The sequence below is a fragment of the Ovis aries genome, chromosome 3, assembly GCF_016772045.2.
Source record: "Ovis aries strain OAR_USU_Benz2616 breed Rambouillet chromosome 3, ARS-UI_Ramb_v3.0, whole genome shotgun sequence".
NCBI lineage: Eukaryota > Metazoa > Chordata > Mammalia > Artiodactyla > Bovidae > Ovis > Ovis aries.
Window position 1 is genome coordinate 75,824,504 of NC_056056.1, and position 20,410 is coordinate 75,844,913.

At 40.5% G+C, this 20,410-nt stretch overlaps 2 protein-coding genes across 13 annotated transcripts in view; one reads left to right on the forward strand and one right to left on the reverse strand.

Annotated features, from left to right (window-relative positions):
• The window catches only part of LHCGR (luteinizing hormone/choriogonadotropin receptor), a 62,681-nt gene extending 49,853 nt beyond the window's left edge, over positions 1-12,828 (forward strand). For 5 of the 10 annotated variants that reach the window (XM_042245181.2, XM_042245184.2, XM_042245185.2 and 2 more), the window contains 2 exons: positions 2,312-2,392; positions 8,401-12,828. In XM_042245181.2, coding sequence (XP_042101115.1) covers positions 2,312-2,392; positions 8,401-9,553 — 1,234 coding nt within the window. In that variant the 3' untranslated portion in view covers positions 9,554-12,828. 10 annotated transcript variants of the gene reach the window in all.
• A 3,818-nt stretch (positions 12,829-16,646) lies between these two features.
• Positions 16,647-20,410, reverse strand: part of GTF2A1L (general transcription factor IIA subunit 1 like) — a 46,209-nt gene continuing 42,445 nt past the window's right edge. For all 3 annotated transcript variants that reach the window (XM_042246203.2, XM_042246204.2, XM_042246202.2), the window contains exon 9: positions 16,647-16,854. In XM_042246203.2, the coding sequence (XP_042102137.1) occupies positions 16,747-16,854 (108 nt within the window). In that variant the 3' untranslated portion in view covers positions 16,647-16,746. The remainder of the gene's footprint in view (positions 16,855-20,410) is intronic.

The following is a 20,410-nucleotide window of genomic DNA, read 5'->3' on the forward strand; positions in this document are numbered from 1 at the left end:
TCAGAGAACATTAGTTGAGTATTCACCGTGTTCCAGAAAAACACTGTGCAAAAATCTGAAGCTACAAAGATAAGTAAGAGCTCATCCCAACCATCAGAGCCACGAGCAGCTATTTGGGAACAACACAAAAGACAGCCAATACTTAGGTGCAGTACAGCAAATGTTATGATAGAGCTGAGAAGAGAAAACAGTACTTTGGGAGAACAGAGGGAGAATTTCTAAATGGCAACAGGGCTTATGGAAGACTTCCCCAGGAAGTGACTTCTGCTGAGCTCTGAAGAGCAGGTAGCAATTAGCTAGACAGGTGTGACAGAAAGCATGCCAAGAAGATGGAATAGCTTTTGTGAAGGCACAAAGGCAAGAGGCCATGGAATGAAAGTCATTCAGAAAAACCGGAATAAGACAACTTATGGTTACAGAGAGGAGGATGAGTGAGCAGAGGAGACCAAGGAGAGGTGAGCTATGAGGGGCTCTGAGTGTAAGGCCAAGTTGCTGAGAGGATGAGGAACCACTGGAGAACTCAGAACAGAATCACTCGGATTTGCTTCCGGAAAGTAGCACTCTGGGCTGTAAGTGAGCAGAGCTGGTGAGAGAACAACCAGGACAACACAGAGTACAGAAGCTGGTTTGGGATAAAGCTGATTCTGCACTTTTCCACTTTTGTGGGAAAGGAGGCTGCATCCGTTCTGAAGTTACTGATGTGGTAAAGCTTTAGTTCAGGGGTGTTTTATTCCAGCAGATGAAAGAAGAGACTACTACCGCCACTGGGTTACAACAAAAGCGGGGGGGACATTACACAGCTGTGGGCCAGCACTAAGTGAGAGGGCAATGCAGTCGCACAGCAGTTGTCTTGATTAGGATGACAAGTTTCAACTGACTCCCTCTCTATCCCTGAAGTCAGAAACCTTGGATGCTAGTGAGGATGGAAAGCGTGAAGCTGGGCCAGTGCATGTTTGTGCAAACCCTGGGTCAGCCCTCTGCCCTGCAGCTGCGGAGCCTGGATAACCCACGCAGCTGCCTAGGCAGATGGCCCCCAAACTCTCCTTGGTGTCTCTGATTAAAATTCCAAAAGAGAGAGAGTAGGCAGAACTGAAGGCCAAGAACCACCACATTTCCTGTTCATTGCAGACTGGTTCATGTGGAGTATCTCTAAGTATCAGATGCAGAGTCAGCATCAAACACACACACAATCTCTCTTTCTCACTCCCGCTTTCTTTCACAAGCGAAATAATAAGCTGAGTAACTTCTGAAAGTGAGTCCAGTAGGTCAAATAGTCCTTACATATTCTCCACCATCTTGCTTTTACACAAAGTCATTCCTACAAGGGATTGTCTTGTTAATATTGCTAACGTGCTAAGTCGCTTCAGTCCTGTCCGACTGTGTCAGCCTGTGGATTGTAGTCCACCTGTAGGCTACAATTGTAGGCTCCTCTGTCCACAGCCTTTTCCAGGCAAGACTACTGAAGTGGGTTATCATGCTGTCCTCTAGGGGATCTTCCCAACCCAGGGATCAAATTGGCAGGAGGGTTCTTTACCACTAGCACCACTTGAGAAGCCCTGTTAATGTTGAAGAATAATAAATAGAAATATCCATCTTGAATTACCTCATTTCTCTTTCCTCCTCAGGAAAGGCTGGAATTCGCACAGCCTGCTCTTCTTCTCTCTGTTTCTGCATCCAGTTTTCCTTTGTGCCTCTCTGTGGTTTCATCTTAGGAATATAAGTATAGCCTTCTTTTAATTTCTTGATATTTACCCCTTTCCACAGGCTAAATTTCTTAGAGGGAAAGAAGGAGGAATAGGGAGCGACCACATTATATCTCTGCACATAAGCCAAAAAGGCTGAAAATTCACATCATTTTAAAGCCAGGTCCAGAATCTTCAAATCTTTACAAAAGAGATTCCCAGTTATAATTCAAAGCCATGAACTCTGAATGATTATTTGTTCATCAAGGCCGATGTGGGGAGGAGAGTGGTGAGTAGAAAACCTTAATATACCACAAAGTTATCTTTTAATGAGCACTGAAAAATCCATGATTCAATGTGACAAATTTAAGTTTTTTCATCTCTAGAGCCCACACAAAACACTTAGCATTCAGAAGCATTTTATCTAAGCTGGAAGCACTCTAATGACAACTCAGAAGCCTTCACTCTCTCCCCTGGAAATGTTTCAGTTAGGACAATGGTACAGAACACGACGCTGCTGTAATAGGGAAAGAATTTGGATGAACAAAGCATAAACAGACATGATCAGGTTTAAAGACCAAAAGCTCAACTAGTTTTGTTTGTGTTTTTTTTTTTTTTACCTCTTTCAGGCAGAATTTTTCATTTTCCATTTTTAAAAACTTTTCCAAACAATGTGAAAGCACAGCAAGGAGACCAAATAATGAAACACTGTAAGTATTTGCATGTAAGGGAACTCGGGAAGCCATGTCTCATTCTGTGGGCACCTTATCATTATCAGTGCCAACGATTTTCTTTTGATAAAAGTCTTGGTTGGGGCCATGTTTGCAAAGCATATTTTAATAGCTTTAAAATGGGGCAAGCGTGTGTGTGTGTGTGTTTTTAACAAGGCATTCCAGGTGATCAATTATCTCTTCAACTGGTTACAAAAATACTTGTAAAAACATACCTACATATTCATTTTACAGTCATATTAAATTCTCTTCCAAAATTAAAATTTTATTTGCAGGTATTCTGATGTCACTAAGGACTTGTTTAATGATAGCCTCATTTGTAAGGATTTTTCACGAGTCATGGGGTCAGCATTCCACAAAGATTAACTGATCGTAGACAGCTTCTAGAAGCAGCCATTTCCCCTCAGAGAGACTTAGGACACCTTGATCATTATGCTCTAGAGCTTAAAATTATTTAGACTTACACTATCGCTGACACATACTGGATGGGAGCTCCATTTCTATTCTACTGACTGACATTTTTTAAAAGATTTATTTACTTTGGGCTGTCCTGGGTCTTCACTGCTACTCGGGCTTTCTCTAGTTGTGATGAACGGGGCCTATCCTTCTCGTAGCGGGCAGGCTTCTCACTGTGGTGGCTTCTCTTGTTGCAGGGAGCGGGCGCTCAGATGCACCAGCTTCAGCAGTTATGGCGCATGGGCTCAGCAGTTGCAGCACCCAGGCTCCGAAGCACAGGCTCAATAGTTGTGGCACACGGGCTTAGTTCCTCTGTGGCATGAGGGATCTTCCCAGAAAGGGATCAAACCTGTGTCCCCTGCATTGGAAGGCAGATTCTTAACCACTGAGCCACCAGGGAAGCCCCTGATTTAAAAAACAAAAAACACAAACATTTTTCTACTGCCTTGGCATTTCATATACCTTCAACTGTAAAGGAGCCAGTGAAGTTGTTCGGTCATGTCTGACTCTCTCTTCTATCCATGGAATCTTCCAAGCAAGAGTACCAGAGTGGGTTGCCATTTCCTTCTCCAGGGATCGAACCCAGGTCTCCCGCATTACAGGCAAACCCTTTACCATCTGAGCCACCAGGGAAGCCCACTGATACTAGAATGAGGCTCAGTAAGTCAAGGCACATTAAAATAGAAAAAGCTATAAATTATAACTTAATATGATGGTTCTTTGGGGGGAAATTTCACCAAAAGGCATGACACTTTGGTGTAGCAGTAAAGGTGAGCACCTCAAAAGTGTCCTGATGCCACATTTGCTGTGATTTGCAAGTGTTATCACTTCCCTTCCACTCCCATTTCCCCCCCCCCATGCCCCTCAGGCTACAAAGCCAAACCAGATGCCCTTCTAAGGTACCCTACCAATCTGCATTCTCTCTTCTACATCTTTGTGTCTTTTCTCTCTTTTTCCTATCAATCTGCAAGATATATAGAGGCACAGGGTGGTATGATGGAAGGACCCTGGGCTCTGGAGCCCCTCAGATTTGGATATGAATTCTTGGCACTAATGTTCCTGTAATATTAGGTTTCCCTTGACAATACTTATCTTTTCTGAGACTTTTTTCCTCAACTGTAAGGGACAATAGAAACATCATTTGGCTCTCAGAAGCATGAGAGTAAAGGGAGTTTTTAAGACTGTGACAGCTAGGGTACCTTGTATTATAGTCTCTATTCTTCTTTACTTTTCCCTTGCATTTAGGTCTGACACCATCTATCCTCCAGCATTCCCTTTCCTCACCCTTCCCACTCTTCTCTCTTAATACTCTCTCCATTGTCACCTTCCACCTAACACTTCTGCAATCATATGGTTTTTTTTCATCAGTAGGAAACCACTTTTGGGTATAGTCTGTGGTACCACCAAGGGGTGTTTTAGGGGGAGGGGAGACTTTAGCTCAGTCTCAATAACCATCAGCCTCTACTACTCCACACCTTCCAAAGTAAGCATCCAATCTTGAGTCTGCTATGCTAACTCTGCAAGTTCTCTAGTCTTCAGCATTGGAGAAGGCAGTGGCATCCCACTCCAGTACTCTTGCCTGGAAAATCCCATGGACCGAAGAGCCTGGTAGGCTGCAGTCCATGGGGTTGCAAAGTCGGACATGACTGAGTGGCTTCACTTTCACTTTTCCTTTCATGCATTGGAGAAAGAAATGGCAACTCACTCCAGTGTTCTTGCCTGGAGAATCCCAGGGCCGGGGGAGCCTGGTGGGCTGCTGTCTGTGGGGTCGCACAGAGTCGGACACGACTGAAGCGACCTAGCAGCAGCAGCAGCAGTCTTCAGCATCCCCCAAAACTACCTAAAATTAACGCATAATCTAAGTAAAAAGAATGTGCTTCCTGTGAAAACATTTCTTGTGATAAATCCCCTTCCTTCCCTTTCCACCAGATTGCTATTCCTGAGTCCCTGGAGTTCAGAAATTCTAGAGACAGCCACTGAGTCTTATCTGCTCTCCCTAAGATACTATGGTGTCCTTACTGCTATGGTTGGCACCGCTGTCCTCCTAAAACCCCTGTCTTTTTTCCTGTCTATTGATTGTTGCTGGAGCAGTGGTGCTACTGTTTCTCTTTCCTCTGACTCAATATTATTAAGCCCACCCAAGTCCATTTACACTCTCTGCACAGCCTTCAGTACTAAAGACAGCTCCATGCAGGGTTTTGTCAATAAGCATGTTGATGCCCTCAGGAGTCATCCCAGGGCACAAATGTAAGTAGCAGCAGATAGCTATTCAGTCCGAAGACAAATCACCAGGGAGAAGAGCCTAGACATATGCCCAGTAGGGCAAAAAAAGAAAGAGCGAGGGACCAGGGGAGTGGAAAAGGAAACCTGTTTGATCTCTTAGTGATGGAAGTTTATTTAGAAACCATGGCAGAATTGTCAATGTCTTTAAATCAGTGGTTCTAGTCGCAGCTGGGGTTATTTTGATAAGGGGAATGTAGTAAAGGAAACAAAGGCAACAATAGTTGGAAAGTTCTCATGTGATGTAATAAAGGTTATTATTTCGTAGGAATCATCCAGAGAACTTGCTTACAATGCAGATTCCTGGGCTCTGTCCCCAGAGAGTTTGATTCCGGGTCTGAAGTGAAGCCAAGGAATCTGCATTGTAATGAACACTCTAGTGATTCTGATGGAAGTGGTCCAAGGTCCACACTCTGAAAAACCCTGAGAGATGGTGAAGTAGAAGAAAGTCCCCTGGACTAGGCATATGAAGACCTCCTCTTGCCACTAGTGGCCAGTGCTGAGGGGCCTGGGGCAAGGCACTTACCTCCTTTAATCTTGGTCTCCTTACCAATAAACTGAAGGGTTTTTCCCAGGTCCTTCATCGTTCTGATAACCACCATTATTTCTTTAAAGATTTAAAACTTAGGCGATTATACTGATGTGCATGGGATGAGTACAAATAAATATGCTAGACATATTTAATAATAAAACAAGTGAGTTTCCTATGCAGTCTCCTGTGAGTGGCAGTAGTACTTTTGCAGTTTCAGGTTGGTTTCTATGACATTCTAGCACAGTTTTTGGTGTCCCAGGTCATAGATTTCTTTTTCCCTTTTGTTGGAAATCTATGTTCTTTCCCTTAGGTAATTGTGTTGCTCAAATATATCATTTTATCCAGTAACAGTATTAGGTACACACTCCCTTCTACAGAAAATGAGAAGTAAAGTTTTGAGAGTAGAGAAAAATGCTCTTTTAATGTATGAGAAACTCTGGAGTGAAATATATATTTGTAACAGCCCCAACAGAAAAATTATGTCCATTTCTCCACCTTTCACGATTATATTAGTTGACTGTGGGCAAAGAGAAAATTTGTTAAGCCTACATGCATCATGGGGCTTCCCAGGTGGTAAAGAATCCGCCTGCCAAGGCAGGAGATGTGGGTTCAGTCTTTGGGTTGGGAAGATCCCCTGGAGAAGGAAATGGAAACCCACTCTAGTATTCTTGCCTGGAAAATTCCATGGACAGAGGAGCCTGGTGGGCTATACAGTCCATGGGGTCACAGAATCAGACACGACTGAGCACAGCACACACATGCATCACACTGCATCATTCACTGTTCCTATAGCCTCACAATTCCTTCCCAAGCCAGCATCACCCTGGTGTATTCATTCCACGACATTTACTGAATGAATACTCTGGGACAAAACTGTGTGAGGCACTGAGACGTAAACAAGACGTAGTCCCCTGCCTTCATGATTATTAAAGAATAGTTTCGTATACTATTAAATAAGACACGTATCATCACATAATGGCCATGTTAGTTTGAGAATTACAATAGCAAATGCAGCTTAGAGGAGGGGTGGTAAACTCCTTAGAGGTGTAGCATCAAGAAAGGCTTCATAGAGATGACTGTCTTTAAAGATGAGGAGGAATTCTCCAGAGAAATGAGGGAGAAGGGGGAAGAAAAAACAACACATTCAAAGACAAAGGAAAAAAACAGTAAAACCTGTTCTGAGAGGCACAAGTCTTTTCATGTGATGAAAGGGTTGCACAAAGGATTTGCAAGAGATAATTATAAGGATCTCTAACAGTCGCCGAGTACTTACTAGGTATCAGGCATTATCCCAAAAATTGTACGTGTTTTAATGCATTTAATCCTTTAGCACAATCCAGTGAGGGGGGTGTGATTGCTATCCTTATTCAGCAAATGAAGAACTGAAGAACAGAGATGTTAAATAACTCTCCCAGCTGGTAAAAGCTGGAACCAGTTTACACAGCTGGTAAAAGCTGTGTAAAAGCTGGAACCCAGGCAGTCTTGCTCCAGAGGGACAGAAGTACTGCTTCTTAAGGGCTTCCCAGGTAAGCTACCCGTACAGAACAGGTCTGCCAATGCAGAAGGCAGAAGAGATGCAGGTTTGATCCCTGGTTTAAGAAAATCCCCTGGAATAGGAAATGGCAGCCCACTCCAGTATTCTTGCCTGGAAAATTCCATGGACAGAGGAGCTTGGTGGGCTACAGTCCATGGGGTCGCAAAGAGTCAGACACGACTGGGTATGCATGCACGCGCGCACACACAGCTTCTTAGAGATGAGGTTAGGAAAGGAGACAGAATGCAGATCAAGGAGAGACTTAGAGGCCTTCACAAGGAGTCTGGAGTTTACCCCATAGCCAATGAGAAACTAAGAAATGTTTGAATTAATGTATTGTGTGTAAGACAGGCCATTCCAGTAGGAATATACAGACGGACTAAGAGAGGGCTAAAATTGGGGGAAGGATGCCGAGAAGAAAACTAATGTACTGTCCCATTAGAAAGAATGAAAATCTGAACTAAAGCAGTAGCAGTGGGGCTGGGAGAAAGGGAGTGCCGGAGTGGGACCATTCCTTCACTAGGGACACAGTCCCTCTTCAGTCAGTCCACTCTCTGAATCCAACTCATATCCTAAGAATTGTCTATTTTCAACCATTTCTTTCTATTGTTCGTGACTGTTCTTCCTCTGCTCCTACATTTCTTCTGAGTAACCTAACCTTGGTTCCATTTCTCAACTGGGCTACTTGGTTAGCCAGCATGTCCTCCCAAAGCTGATCATCTTCAACAGTGTGAGCCTTTCAATCCCATTTGTGTTCTACTGCAGACAAACAGCTTGATAGCAGTTTGGTTAGCAACTAAAGGAGATAAATAGCTAAGAAAATGTCAAGAACGTTTTTTTAGATTGAGCAAGCATAGATTATGTCTCTAAATTTGTTTTCCAAAGAAAAGAATGCTCTGTAAACAGCTTCATTAAACCCTTGCATCACTGTGTAAAATCTGCATTAAAAAAAAAAAATCTAAATGGCTTTTCATTCCCTTCTTAAGGAACTCCTACGCCAATTCAGAGTTCTCAGATAACAAATAAATATAAGATTGAGGCTGTTTTGACTTTGTTTCCTTTAGTTTGCTCTCCTTAAAAAAAGAAAACAAAAAACCACTAGGGACAATTTCTGAATTTTTTTCAATACCCGGAATCACAGGAAATCTCGTAAGTTTACACTGAGTCACAATATTCTTCTTACAGTTATTCCGCCATCTTTGCTGAGAGTGAACTGAGTGGCTGGGATTATGACTATGGTTTCTGCTTACCCAAGACACTCCAGTGTGCTCCTGAACCAGATGCTTTCAATCCCTGTGAAGACATTATGGGCTATGACTTCCTTAGAGTCCTGATTTGGCTGATTAATATCCTAGCCATCACGGGAAATGTGACTGTCCTCTTTGTTCTCCTGACCAGTCGTTATAAACTGACAGTGCCCCGCTTTCTCATGTGCAATCTCTCCTTTGCAGACTTTTGCATGGGGCTCTACCTGCTACTCATTGCCTCAGTTGATGACCAAACCAAAGGCCAGTATTATAACCATGCCATAGACTGGCAGACAGGGAGTGGATGCAGTGCGGCTGGCTTTTTCACTGTTTTTGCAAGTGAACTCTCTGTCTACACCCTCACAGTCATCACACTGGAAAGATGGCACACCATCACCTATGCTATTCAACCGGACCAAAAGCTGCGGCTGAAACACGCCATCCCAGTCATGCTCGGAGGATGGCTCTTTTCTACTCTCATCGCCATGTTGCCTCTTGTGGGTGTCAGCAGTTACATGAAGGTCAGCATTTGCCTCCCCATGGATGTGGAAACCACTCTCTCACAGGTCTACATCTTAACCATCCTGATTCTCAACGTGATGGCCTTCATCATCATTTGTGCTTGCTACATTAAAATTTATTTTGCAGTTCAAAATCCAGAGCTGAGGGCTACCAACAAAGATACAAAGATTGCTAAGAAAATGGCGGTCCTCATCTTCACCGATTTCACCTGCATGGCACCAATCTCTTTCTTTGCCATCTCAGCTGCCTTCAAAGTGCCCCTTATTACAGTAACCAACTCAAAGGTTCTACTGGTTCTCTTTTATCCCGTCAATTCATGCGCCAATCCGTTTCTGTATGCAATTTTCACGAAGGCATTCCGAAGGGATTTCTTTCTGTTGCTGAGCAAATTTGGCTGCTGTAAATATCGAGCTGAACTTTATAGGAGGAAGGATTTTTCAGCTTATATCTCCAACTGCAAAAATGGCTTCACTGGATCAAATAAGCCCTCCCGGTCCACCTTCAAATTGACTACATTACAATGTCAATATTCAGCTGTCCTGGACAAGACTTGCTGTAAGGAGTGTTAACTGTGGTATCAGTAAGCACATTACTGAATTATACTTAAATATGTAAAAAAAATTCTACCAGTAATATTAACAAAGAGTTGGTTTCAGGAAATTATGTGTTAGGCACATCAGGCAAAAAAAGGCTCTACCTAGCTCAAAATGTGGTCCATGACCACGGGCAGTCTAAAAACTATTTGTCACTGGCACAGTGTTTAGAAACTCTTACAGCAATTTTGACAGATTAATTTTATGTCTGCTGTATCTACTATTTCAAAAATGAGATGGTGTTTTGCATGACTAATTTTTTTCTCATTTCATCCTTGCAGTAATTTTTATTGCATTTTTACAAAAATATTAATCTATCAGAGACTTGAAATTTGAAATAACTAGTCCTTTTCCTCAGACAGTTTGAGAAATATAGACTCTGGAGATGCACTGTCCAATCTGGTACCCACCAGACACATGCAGCTAAATTAAGCTAAATTAAAAATGTGTCTTCTCAATGGCACTAGGCACATTTCAAGTGCTCAATACCCATATATGACCCGTGCTTACTATATTGAACAACACATATACAGAACAGTTTCATCATCACAGAAAGTTCTATTGGACAGTACTGTCCTAGACATTTATCCCATATCTAGATTCTAGATTTAATAATTATTAAACTTTTAAATTATACTATTTTAAATTAATATAAAGTAAGCATCTAAAGGCATATTTCATCCTGTCGGTCTGGCGTTTAGTCTCTAAAGAGCAGTGAAGCATTAAATAGTAGACTGTAAACTCCTTGTGGGTAGGAACCCCACAGACTGTAGCCCTACAGGCTCTTCTGTCCATGAAATTCTCCAGGCAAGAATACTGGCGTGGGTTACCATGCCCTCCTCCAGAGGCTCTTGCGTCTCCTGCATCAACAGGAGGGTTCTTTACCACTACCACCATCTGGGAAGCCCAGGATAATAATGGTTATGATTTTTTTCCTAAGAGATGAGTTTTTCTCTGCTCCAGAGTTTCATAGAAATAGAATCATACGTTAATATTCTTCTGTATAAAGCTCTTTGACTCAACACAGTGTTTTTGCTATTCATCGCTGCTGCTGCTGCTTGAATCAATAGTCCATTCCTTTTCATTGCTGAATAGTATCCACTTGTATGAATATAACTGTTTTCTCTTTTCTTATCAATGGATATCTGGTTTATTTTCAGTTTTTCGCTCTTCTTTGGCATTTGTTAAATAAATGTAAAGTCACAACTAGACTCTCCACACATTTAGTCTCCTTTCAATCATTATGCCATTTTGCAAAGTATTTCAAAGTAGATTATAAAAAAGTATAAACTTTATAAAATCTCTTTTCTATGTTTTTCATATTTCTGAAATTTCATATTTCTACTCCACAATGAGTTGCTTGTCTTTATTCAGATGCCATTCTCTCTCTTGTAAGCAAGTGTTCTGGAATTTTTCTCAATGATGAGAGAATGCTAATTAGTCATGTTGCTATATACACACACACACAATAAACTTTTTGATTGATAATAAATCACAGAACCAAAACAACTAAGCAAGCAAAACAGCAGAAAGTAAACAAAAGAAAAAATAAAATATATCCTTATAACTTTAAATTATGAATTATACCTTTATTGTTTTAGCCTTACTTGTACCTATACTCTGAAAACAACTTTTACAGCCTTTCCCACAAATACTGATCTTTACTTTCTACATTATAATTTAAGTTTTAACACACAGAGTCATAGTGTACTATCTTCCTCATCCTTACATCCTTTCATTCATTAGTTATTCCCTTCAAATTGTCTCCCACATCAGTTCTTTATTTTGCATTCCTATCACCATTGCCACATCTCAGGCCGTTTCCCCTTACCTCGAGAGTATTTCTACTCCTCCCTCATTTTTATTCATATCTAACCTTTCCTATGGCCACACGCACAACCCACCACCACTGATTCAGTTTACTTCAGTTCAGTCGCTCAGTTGTGCCCAACTCTTTGCGACCCCTCCTGCAGCATCTCATGGACAGGCTTCCCTGTCCATCACCAACTCCTGGAGTTTACTCAAACTCATGTTCATTGAGTCGGTGATGCCATCCAACCATCTCATCCTCTGTTGTCCCCTTTTCCTCCTGCCTTCAATCTTTCCCAGCATCAGGGTCTTTTCCAATGAGTCAGTTCTTCTCATCAGGTGGCCAAAGTATTGGAGTTTTAGCGTCAGCATCAGTCCTTCCAATGAATATTCAAGACTGATTTCCTTTAGGAAGGACTCCTTGGATCTCCTTGCTGTCGAAGGGACTCTCAAGAGTCTTCTCCACAGTTCAAAAGCATCAATTCTTCGGTCCTCAGCTTTCTTTATACACCACAGTTCAAAAGCATCAATTCTTCGGCACTCAGCTTTCTTAATAGTCCAACTCTCACATCCACACATGACTACTGGAAAAACCAAAGCTTTGACTAGATGGACCTTTCTTGGCAAAGTAATGTCTCTGCTTTTTAACATGCTGTCTAGGTTGGTCATAACTTTTATTCCAAAGAAAAGTTCTTCCACCACTGATTAACCTTCCTAAAATCCTATCTCATCTTATTATATACCTACCAAAAATTCAAAATTCCCTCTCCAATCCACTAAAGTCAAGACACTGTCTTTACTTCAAATAGAGCAGGGAATAAATAATAAATATGTAACCCACAATGGTTTCTCTCTTTAAGCTTCTTTAGCACCTATCATCTGTATCACTTGTTTTTTGTTCTGCACTGATGGTATTGTCATCTTACATGTATATCTCTTATTTCACACACACTATAAATTCCTTTAGTAATTTCTCACCTACTTCTTTGTTTCTCCCACTATATCTATCCTAGTCTTACATGTAAGGCAATTAATATTTTTAGCTGGTTCACTTGCATAACTGAAATATAAAACAATCCTTTAAAAAAAATCATTGTTAAGGAGCATTTTCCTTATGAGATGGTCTCATAGAAAGTGTATGTTCCTAATCTACATAATCTCTCATACATAAAACATCAAATGCTCAAGAAATTTATATTTCTATCTTGCATTTTTTTTATTACCATGTTTGATGTTTTCTGCAGAATGACTAAAAAGATGTAATCAATTTGGAGTAATTCATCTAAACTTACAAAATATTTTTAAAAGGCATTTTGTCCAAAAGTCAAAACATTTGCGATAAAGGGCCTGGTTTTAGTTTTTCAAAAATGTACTAAGTTCACATGCAAATTAAGAATCTTTATGCCACAAAGATTTCAATAAACATGTTCACAACCGGAAAATGTTGTTTCATAATGTACATTTTTATTAATATCAAGTTACTTCCTAAGAGTTACTACCATGAGCTGTTTATAATTTAGCTTTCTAGTTACAAATTATAAAATTTCCAACTAGCTCAGAGTATATTTACAGAAAAACAGCACTGTATTAACCTGCTAACAAAAGTCAAAATAAATTCCCCCCCTAAATTCCCCTTCTCACCACCCATTTAACCACTGCTATTCATTCTAAAGTTACTAGTTTTGCTACACAACTTAAATGACTTCAACTGAGTTCCTCAGCCAGAACTGGCATCTCATTGCCCTATGAAGTCTGAGCTATACAGATGGATTTTTTTACACATATTATAGCACACTGAACGAAACAGGTAAAGAAGGTAATCCAGGCAAGGTCAGCTGGTCAGTCCCTAAGAGACTAACTATGCAAACTCAAGATCTTCACAGTCGACAGGGAAAGGTGGAAAGTATGTAAAAAAAAAAAAAAAAAAAGCCCTATGGGATGCATACATGAGAAAAAGTCTGGGTTAGGAATTGCTATACATGATATGTGGATTTCACATAACACAATAAACTGTAACCTCTTTACTAGGGACACATTCACCATCTATAAAAGGGTGTAGGATGGTATTTACAAGAACATGTAACCCACTTTATGACATTTTGTTAAAATGTGCAACAAGAAATATTAAGCTTAGACATGATAAAGAGGTTCCTAAATGTAATACCATATTAAAGCCAAGTCCCAGATACACTCACAACTTATAGGACTTAGAGAATAATCTTCTCTTTCAAAATAGATTAGTATGTTTCATTTTAACAAATGGGTTAAAAAAATTTTTTTTAATATGACTCATCAGTAGGTAGTGAAACCAACTTATAGGGCCAATACCATCAAAAACTTTTTTCTAATGAACAGAATAGAATCCAATATAGGAGGCTATCATGTTAAAAGCAAATATGATTTTCTGTTACTTTTATTTGTGCTATATGTATCTATGTACATGCAAACACACACTAGTTGTTAAAGTTTACTTCTTAGTGGGCGCTTAGTCACTCAAAGCTGTGTCCAACTCTTTGCAACACCATGGACCGTAGCCCACCAGGCTCCTCTGTCCATGGGGATTCTCCAGGCAGGAATACTGGAGTGGGTTGCCATGCACTTGTCCAGGGGATCTTCCCAACCCAGAGACCAAACCCAGTCTCCTGCATTGCAGGCGGATTCTTTACCATCTGAGCCACCAGGGGAGCCCATTTCTTAGTGTGGCACTGGCCAAAATAACTTTTAAACCATTAATTTACACGACTTTTCAAGACTCAGGATTCTTTTCTAGTACTATTTGAGACTGATAAAAGGGCACCTAGGTCCACAATAATTTGGGGACTCTTAGTTCTCCATGCATTCACCACCCAAACTATCATCATTTACACTATTGTGCAAAGGTAATCATTACGGAGCTTGTTTCGTTTTGTGCTAAGTCTATTTTAAATGGATGTTTTTACATTTTTAAAGAATCAGAGGCATGAGGGCATGGAAAGACACAAATGAGACAATGACCTTTTTCTCTGATAAAATGAACCCCATAAATAAAGAGGACACCATAGTAGTATTTGTAATATAATTTTTTTAAAAATCACTGAAGCAAAGTAAGAATTTAAAATTCACCACAGAAAAGAGGAAAGGAATTTTAGAAACAACTATTATCATCTCTCCCAAACACTTAAAGCAACACATTAAAGCCCAATTTCCAAGTGAACACACCTTGTCGATAAATTCAGCACTTAATACAGGGTGACTGAGAGCACCTGAAGTCTAGAAAGTGTCCTCCTCAACACTGGGTGTGGGTGGGGGAGTACATTTCAGAAATGACACAGAGGATAAGTGCCCTCTTTCTGCCTTCCATGTAGAGAAGAGGAACATTTCCTGGTGGGTAACATCCATGAAGGGAAAAGATGAACATTTCTTGGTAGGAAACATCCGTGAAGAATCCATAGCTCCTGGAAGTTCTCAGGAGCCAGAGCAGGATGTGAAACAGCAGAGGTGGTGGTGAAAAGGACAGTGAGCCTGAGCACGAAGGAGGCACCAGCCCGCCCGCCCAACTAGTACTAACGAATCCTCATGCAGCTGCCAACTTGAGGCCAAAGACAGTGTCCCACTCATGTCATCCATGGTCCAGATGAGATTTACCCAAATATCTCAAAAGACCCAAGAGAAGCTGAGTCACCTGGGTAGAACAGAACAAGCACTGGAATAATTTAAACTCAGGAGGGATGCCCTGAAAAAGAGATGGGGAATTCGCCCTGTGACCAGCCAGATGCAGGAATCTAATCCTCAAGGAGCTTTTTGCCCATTCCATCTCAGAACTTCTTTTTTGTTAAAGAATTACTGTCCTGGAGAATACTAGTGAGTAAGTGAGAGTCGCTCAGTCATGTCCAACTCTTTGTGACCTCATGGACTATAGAGTCCATGGAATTCTCCAGGCCACAATACTGGAGTGGGTAGCCTTTCCCTTCTCCAGGGGGTCTTCCCAACCCAGGGATCGAACCCAGATTTCCCTCATTGCAGGCAGATTCTTTACCAGCTGAGCCACAAGGGAAGCCTGAGTGGAGAACACTATTCAGGGCCAAAAGCAGGGATCCTAGACTTAGAGACCATGTTTCTCTGGTGGCTCAGATGGTAAAGAATCTGCCTGCCTCAGGTTCAATCCCTGAGTCAGGAGGATCACCTGGAAAAGAATGGCGACCCACTCCAGTATTCTTGCCTGGAGAATCACATGGACAGAGGAGCCTGGCAGTCTCCTATGTCCAAACCTATTGGCAGTCCATAGGTTTGCAAAGAGTTAGACACAACTGAGTAACACACACACACACATACACACACACTCCATCCACTAAAAGAAGCAGTATGATGGGAGAAAGTTTCCTTTAAGGAATTTGAATCTGTTACTAAGGAAGAGAATATTACAGAATAGTTGACTGAAATATTTTGCTCTGTTCTCATTGGTGTTAAGAAAATGAGAGCTATTTTGTTTCTGCTATCTGATTTTAAGAATTATCTAGGTCTTCTGTTTTCAAATGAGATTGTCTCACCAAAATAGAAGGTTCCTGAAGAGAACGTCTCTTCTTGACTTTTGATTTAGAAAGCCTAAACTCAATGAGGGAATTCCCTATTAGGAGAAATGAAGAGAGACAATATGTTTGACGTTACAAGACTCTGCAAAGGAGTCTTCCACTGTAAGAAAAATAGAAAAAAATTAGAGATGAGGGAAGAAGACAAAAATATGAAGTTCTAAGAATTAAAATGGGAACCTAACCCACTCCCTAGAATTCCCCAGGGAAATATCAGGTACAAACAAGAATGGTCTGGCCACAAGATAAACCAGAGGCTAATACTTGGCTCTAGGGATCCTAGCATCGACAAAGATTTTCATGTTTTAGTGTAGGCTCAACTGAGGCATCTGTCTCCAAGGACCCATCTGGGCTTGCACAATCAGTGTACTGTTAGTGATAAACGTAGACTAGTTTTATCTAGAGACGCCTTCCTGAATATCTAGGTACTCACAAGACTCTCCAGGATATTTTGTAACATGGTTTGCTGAGCAGTGGGAGGAACACCAGCCCTAGTCTCATAACTGATACTGACTTTGTCATGATGGGGAATTGGAGTCTGACTTAAATTTTACTTCAGAATTTAAGAAATATGAAATTTCTTCATGCTACATCACACCTAATACATCTGTGCTTTGTAACGGTACAGATAATTAAAAAATAAAAACCTGTTAAACAGTTTGAAATATGAAATGAAAGAAATGTAACATTGTATATTTGTATCTGCATCTGAATTACAATTTTATTAAATTCCATACAGTGAACAATATGTGATATAGTCCCTCTGATGTTTATGATGTACTGAGCTCATAAGTTTTACCACTCTGCATCACCAATGGCTTTTGCAAATACATAGTCTCTCCCTCCAAAACACATAACACCATCTTTCAGATAGAATTTCCATTTGTCCTTGCTTCGATGAATCTGGAGGGAGAAAAATAGTCTAAATTAATCAAAGTAAGAAGTTAAAGGATTATTTACATTCCTTTGCATATCCCATGGGATTATTCTGACCCTAAATGGGAGTTCTTTTTTTTTAATATTTATTTGTTTACTTATTTGGTTGCCTTGAGTCTTAGTTGTGGCATGCAGGATCTTTATTGTGGCACGCAGGATCCCTTGCTGCAATGCAGGAATTCTCCAGCTGCGGCTCACAGGCTTAGCAGTTGTGCTGTGCAGGCTCCAGAGCCTGTGGGTTTCAACAGTGGTGGCATGTGGGCTCTCTAGTTGTGATGTGTGGGCTTAGCTGCTCCACAGCATATGGGATCTTAGTTCCCTGACCAAGGATAGAACCCACATCCCCTGCATTGGAAGGCAAATTCTTAAGTACTGGACCACCAGGGCGTTCTTTATAAATAAAATCTCTTTAGGATAGTTTATTCACTCATTCAGCAAATATTTGCTGAGCTCCTATGTATCAGGTATTGCTTTAAGCACTAGAGATTTATTAGTTTTTTTAAAAAGGAAAATATAGAATTTCTTTTTTGAACAGGAGAAAAATTCCTGTCTTTGAAGAGTTTACATTTTACTAAGGATTGGAGAAACAAAGCCGATAAAACCATAAACTCCACAGACTATTAAAAAGTAGTGTGCATGCAAGCTAAGCCGCTTCAGTCGCATCTGACTCTCTGTGACCCTATGGGCTATAGCCTGCCAGGTCCCTCTGTCCATGGGATTCTCCAGGCAAGAATATTGGAGTGGGTTGCCATGCCCTCCTCCTGGGGATCTTCCCGACCAGGGATCGAACCCATGTCTCTTATGTCTCCTGCATTGACAAGCAGGTTCTTTACCACTAGCACCACCTGGGAAGTGTTATGAAAAATAGATCAGGAAAAAAGAGTATCACAAACACAGAGATGGGATTACAATTTTAAGTAGAAGCATCAGTGGGAGCTTGAGGTAACATCTGAGCAAAGACTGAAAAAGAATATGCTGACTAGAGAGCATTATAGGCATAGAGAACAGAAGTCCTGAGAGGGGCATGCCTGGATTGCTCAAGAACAGCAGAGGTCACTATATCTGCAAAGGAATAGAGAGGATGCAGTTAATATCAAGAATGAAAAAAATAGTTGTGTTTCATTTTGAAGAAGAAAGTCAATAGTCCTAAAGAACACACTGAGCAAGGTCAGAAAATATAGCTTATAATCTATCAGATTCTACTGGCTATTCTTTAGATTCAGTAAACCAGGCTGATACAAAATAAAAACTAGAAAATCCTACCATCTTAATAGGTAAGAAATCATACAATTATTGTTACTTCTGGGTAAATTACAAGTAACTATTTAAAAAGCTTAGAAATACATGATCTGAAATCAAGAGTAAAAATTAAACCTAGTTGTTGACTGCAAATAGTCAAACTGAGGAAGAAAAACCCTGTGTCTAGTATTCAGATGCATTTTGGGAGGCATAGGAAAATACACAGGATAAATCCTCCATTTGTGTGGGGAGGGGGAAAATGTCCTAATGATGGAAAATTTCTTCTCTGAGTTTTGACTTTCTAATTTTCATAAGCACTTATCTTTGGTCTCAGGGAACACAACCATAACAGAATCCTTAACAGAAATGATAAAATCTGACCAATATTGGGAAAAGAAAAATAGCAGAAGCAGCAACAACTCTGCCCATTACCTTTATCAAGTGACTATATTTATTAATTATTTTCTATATTTATTCTAGAAATGCAACCATGGTTCAACATTAGGAACTTATTAGTATAAAAAACTGTATTACTAGACCTAAGGAGAAAAATAATATAATCATCCCCAATGATGTTGAAAAAGCTTTTGATAAAACTCAAGCATTTTAAGAAAGACTATGTCCTACAAATACACACACACTCTACCTCAACCCAGAAGCTGTGACTTAGTGCTTAGTGAGGAAAATTCTTAAAATATTCCCACTCAAGTCAGAACACAGACAAGAAAACAATCATCTAACTTTTCACTCTAGAGGTACTAGCCAATACAGTAGACAAAAGGAGAGTACAACCGGTACTGGACAGCATAATTAGATGGATGGGGGCAGGAGGAGAAGAGGATGACAGAGGATGAGATGGCTGGATGGCATCACCAATTCTATGGACGTGAGTTTGGGTGAACGCTGGGAGTTGGTGATGGACAGGGAGGTCTGGCGTGCTGTGATTCGTGGGGTTGCAAAGAATTAGACACGACTGAGCGACTGAACTGAACTGAACTGAACTGAAGAGATATAAAAACTGAAAGAGATGAAATAAATTTGCAGACACAATGACCAGATATCTGAAAAATCTAAGATAATCAATTAAAAATGACTAAATAAGAATTCATATTGGTATAAAATTAATATATAGAAATTCATAGCTTTCACATATACAAGCAACAGTTATAAAGAGCGAGCCTGTTTTCTGTAGCAAAAAAAGACATAGCATAGTTAGGTATACATTTTACAATACTTGACTACCGGCACCATTAAATACATTCTCCTTTTTGAAATATTCTCCTCATTTGGCTTCCAGAATGTTCCTGGTTTTCCACTTCTTTCTATTCCATTTCTTTAACCATTCCTTTGTTTCCTGTACTGATTTCTCCTTCTCTCCCTCACCTCACTTTTAGAGTATACCAGGACTCTTCTTCCTGTTTATATCACTCCCTTGGTGATCTTATCATTAGATGGTTTTAAATATCAACTAATGACTCCCGCAATTTATATCCCCAGCTCATAAGTCTCCCTTAAAACTCTGATTCTCATTCAACTGCTTCAACACATCTTCCTGAATGTCCTATAAACATCTCAAGCAAGTTAAAAACAAGGACACTGATATATATTCTCCCCTGAACTTCACAGTCTTCCCCATCTCAGTGGGGAATGGCCACTCATTCAGACAAGAAATCTTGGAGATAATCTTTACCCTTCTTGCTCACACCTCACATCCAGGTCCGTCAGTAAATGCTAGTTCCACCTGCAAGCCATATTCACATTCCAGCCATTTCCGCCTCCTCCATGTCTATTACTCTTGTTTCAGCTACCGTCCTCTCACCTGGGCTGATACGCTCCACAACTAGTTTCCCTATTTTCACCCTCTCCCCCACTAAGTCTACTCTAAAGATGGTAGCCAGAGTGGCCCTGTTAAAACATAAATCAGATATCATTTCTATGCTCAAACTCTCCAATAACTTCTCATTCAAAAATAAAGTCCTTAAAATGGCCTATAAGGTCATTCCCCTCACTTAATGTTCCTCCCCTCACTTAATGCTCTGGTCTCCTCACTGTTCCCTGAACACACAGGTATTCTTCCACCTCAGGACTTATGTATTTGTTGCTCCCTCTGTCTGAAATGATTATATCCAAATATCCTCATGGCTCATTCTCTTACATTCTTTCGATCTTTACCCTATCACGCTGTCAGTAAAGCCTCCCCTGGACATCGCATCCTAAACTGAAACCCACTCCTCCTTAATATTACTAAAATACCAAATTCTATTAATGTGATCTCAGTGAAAAT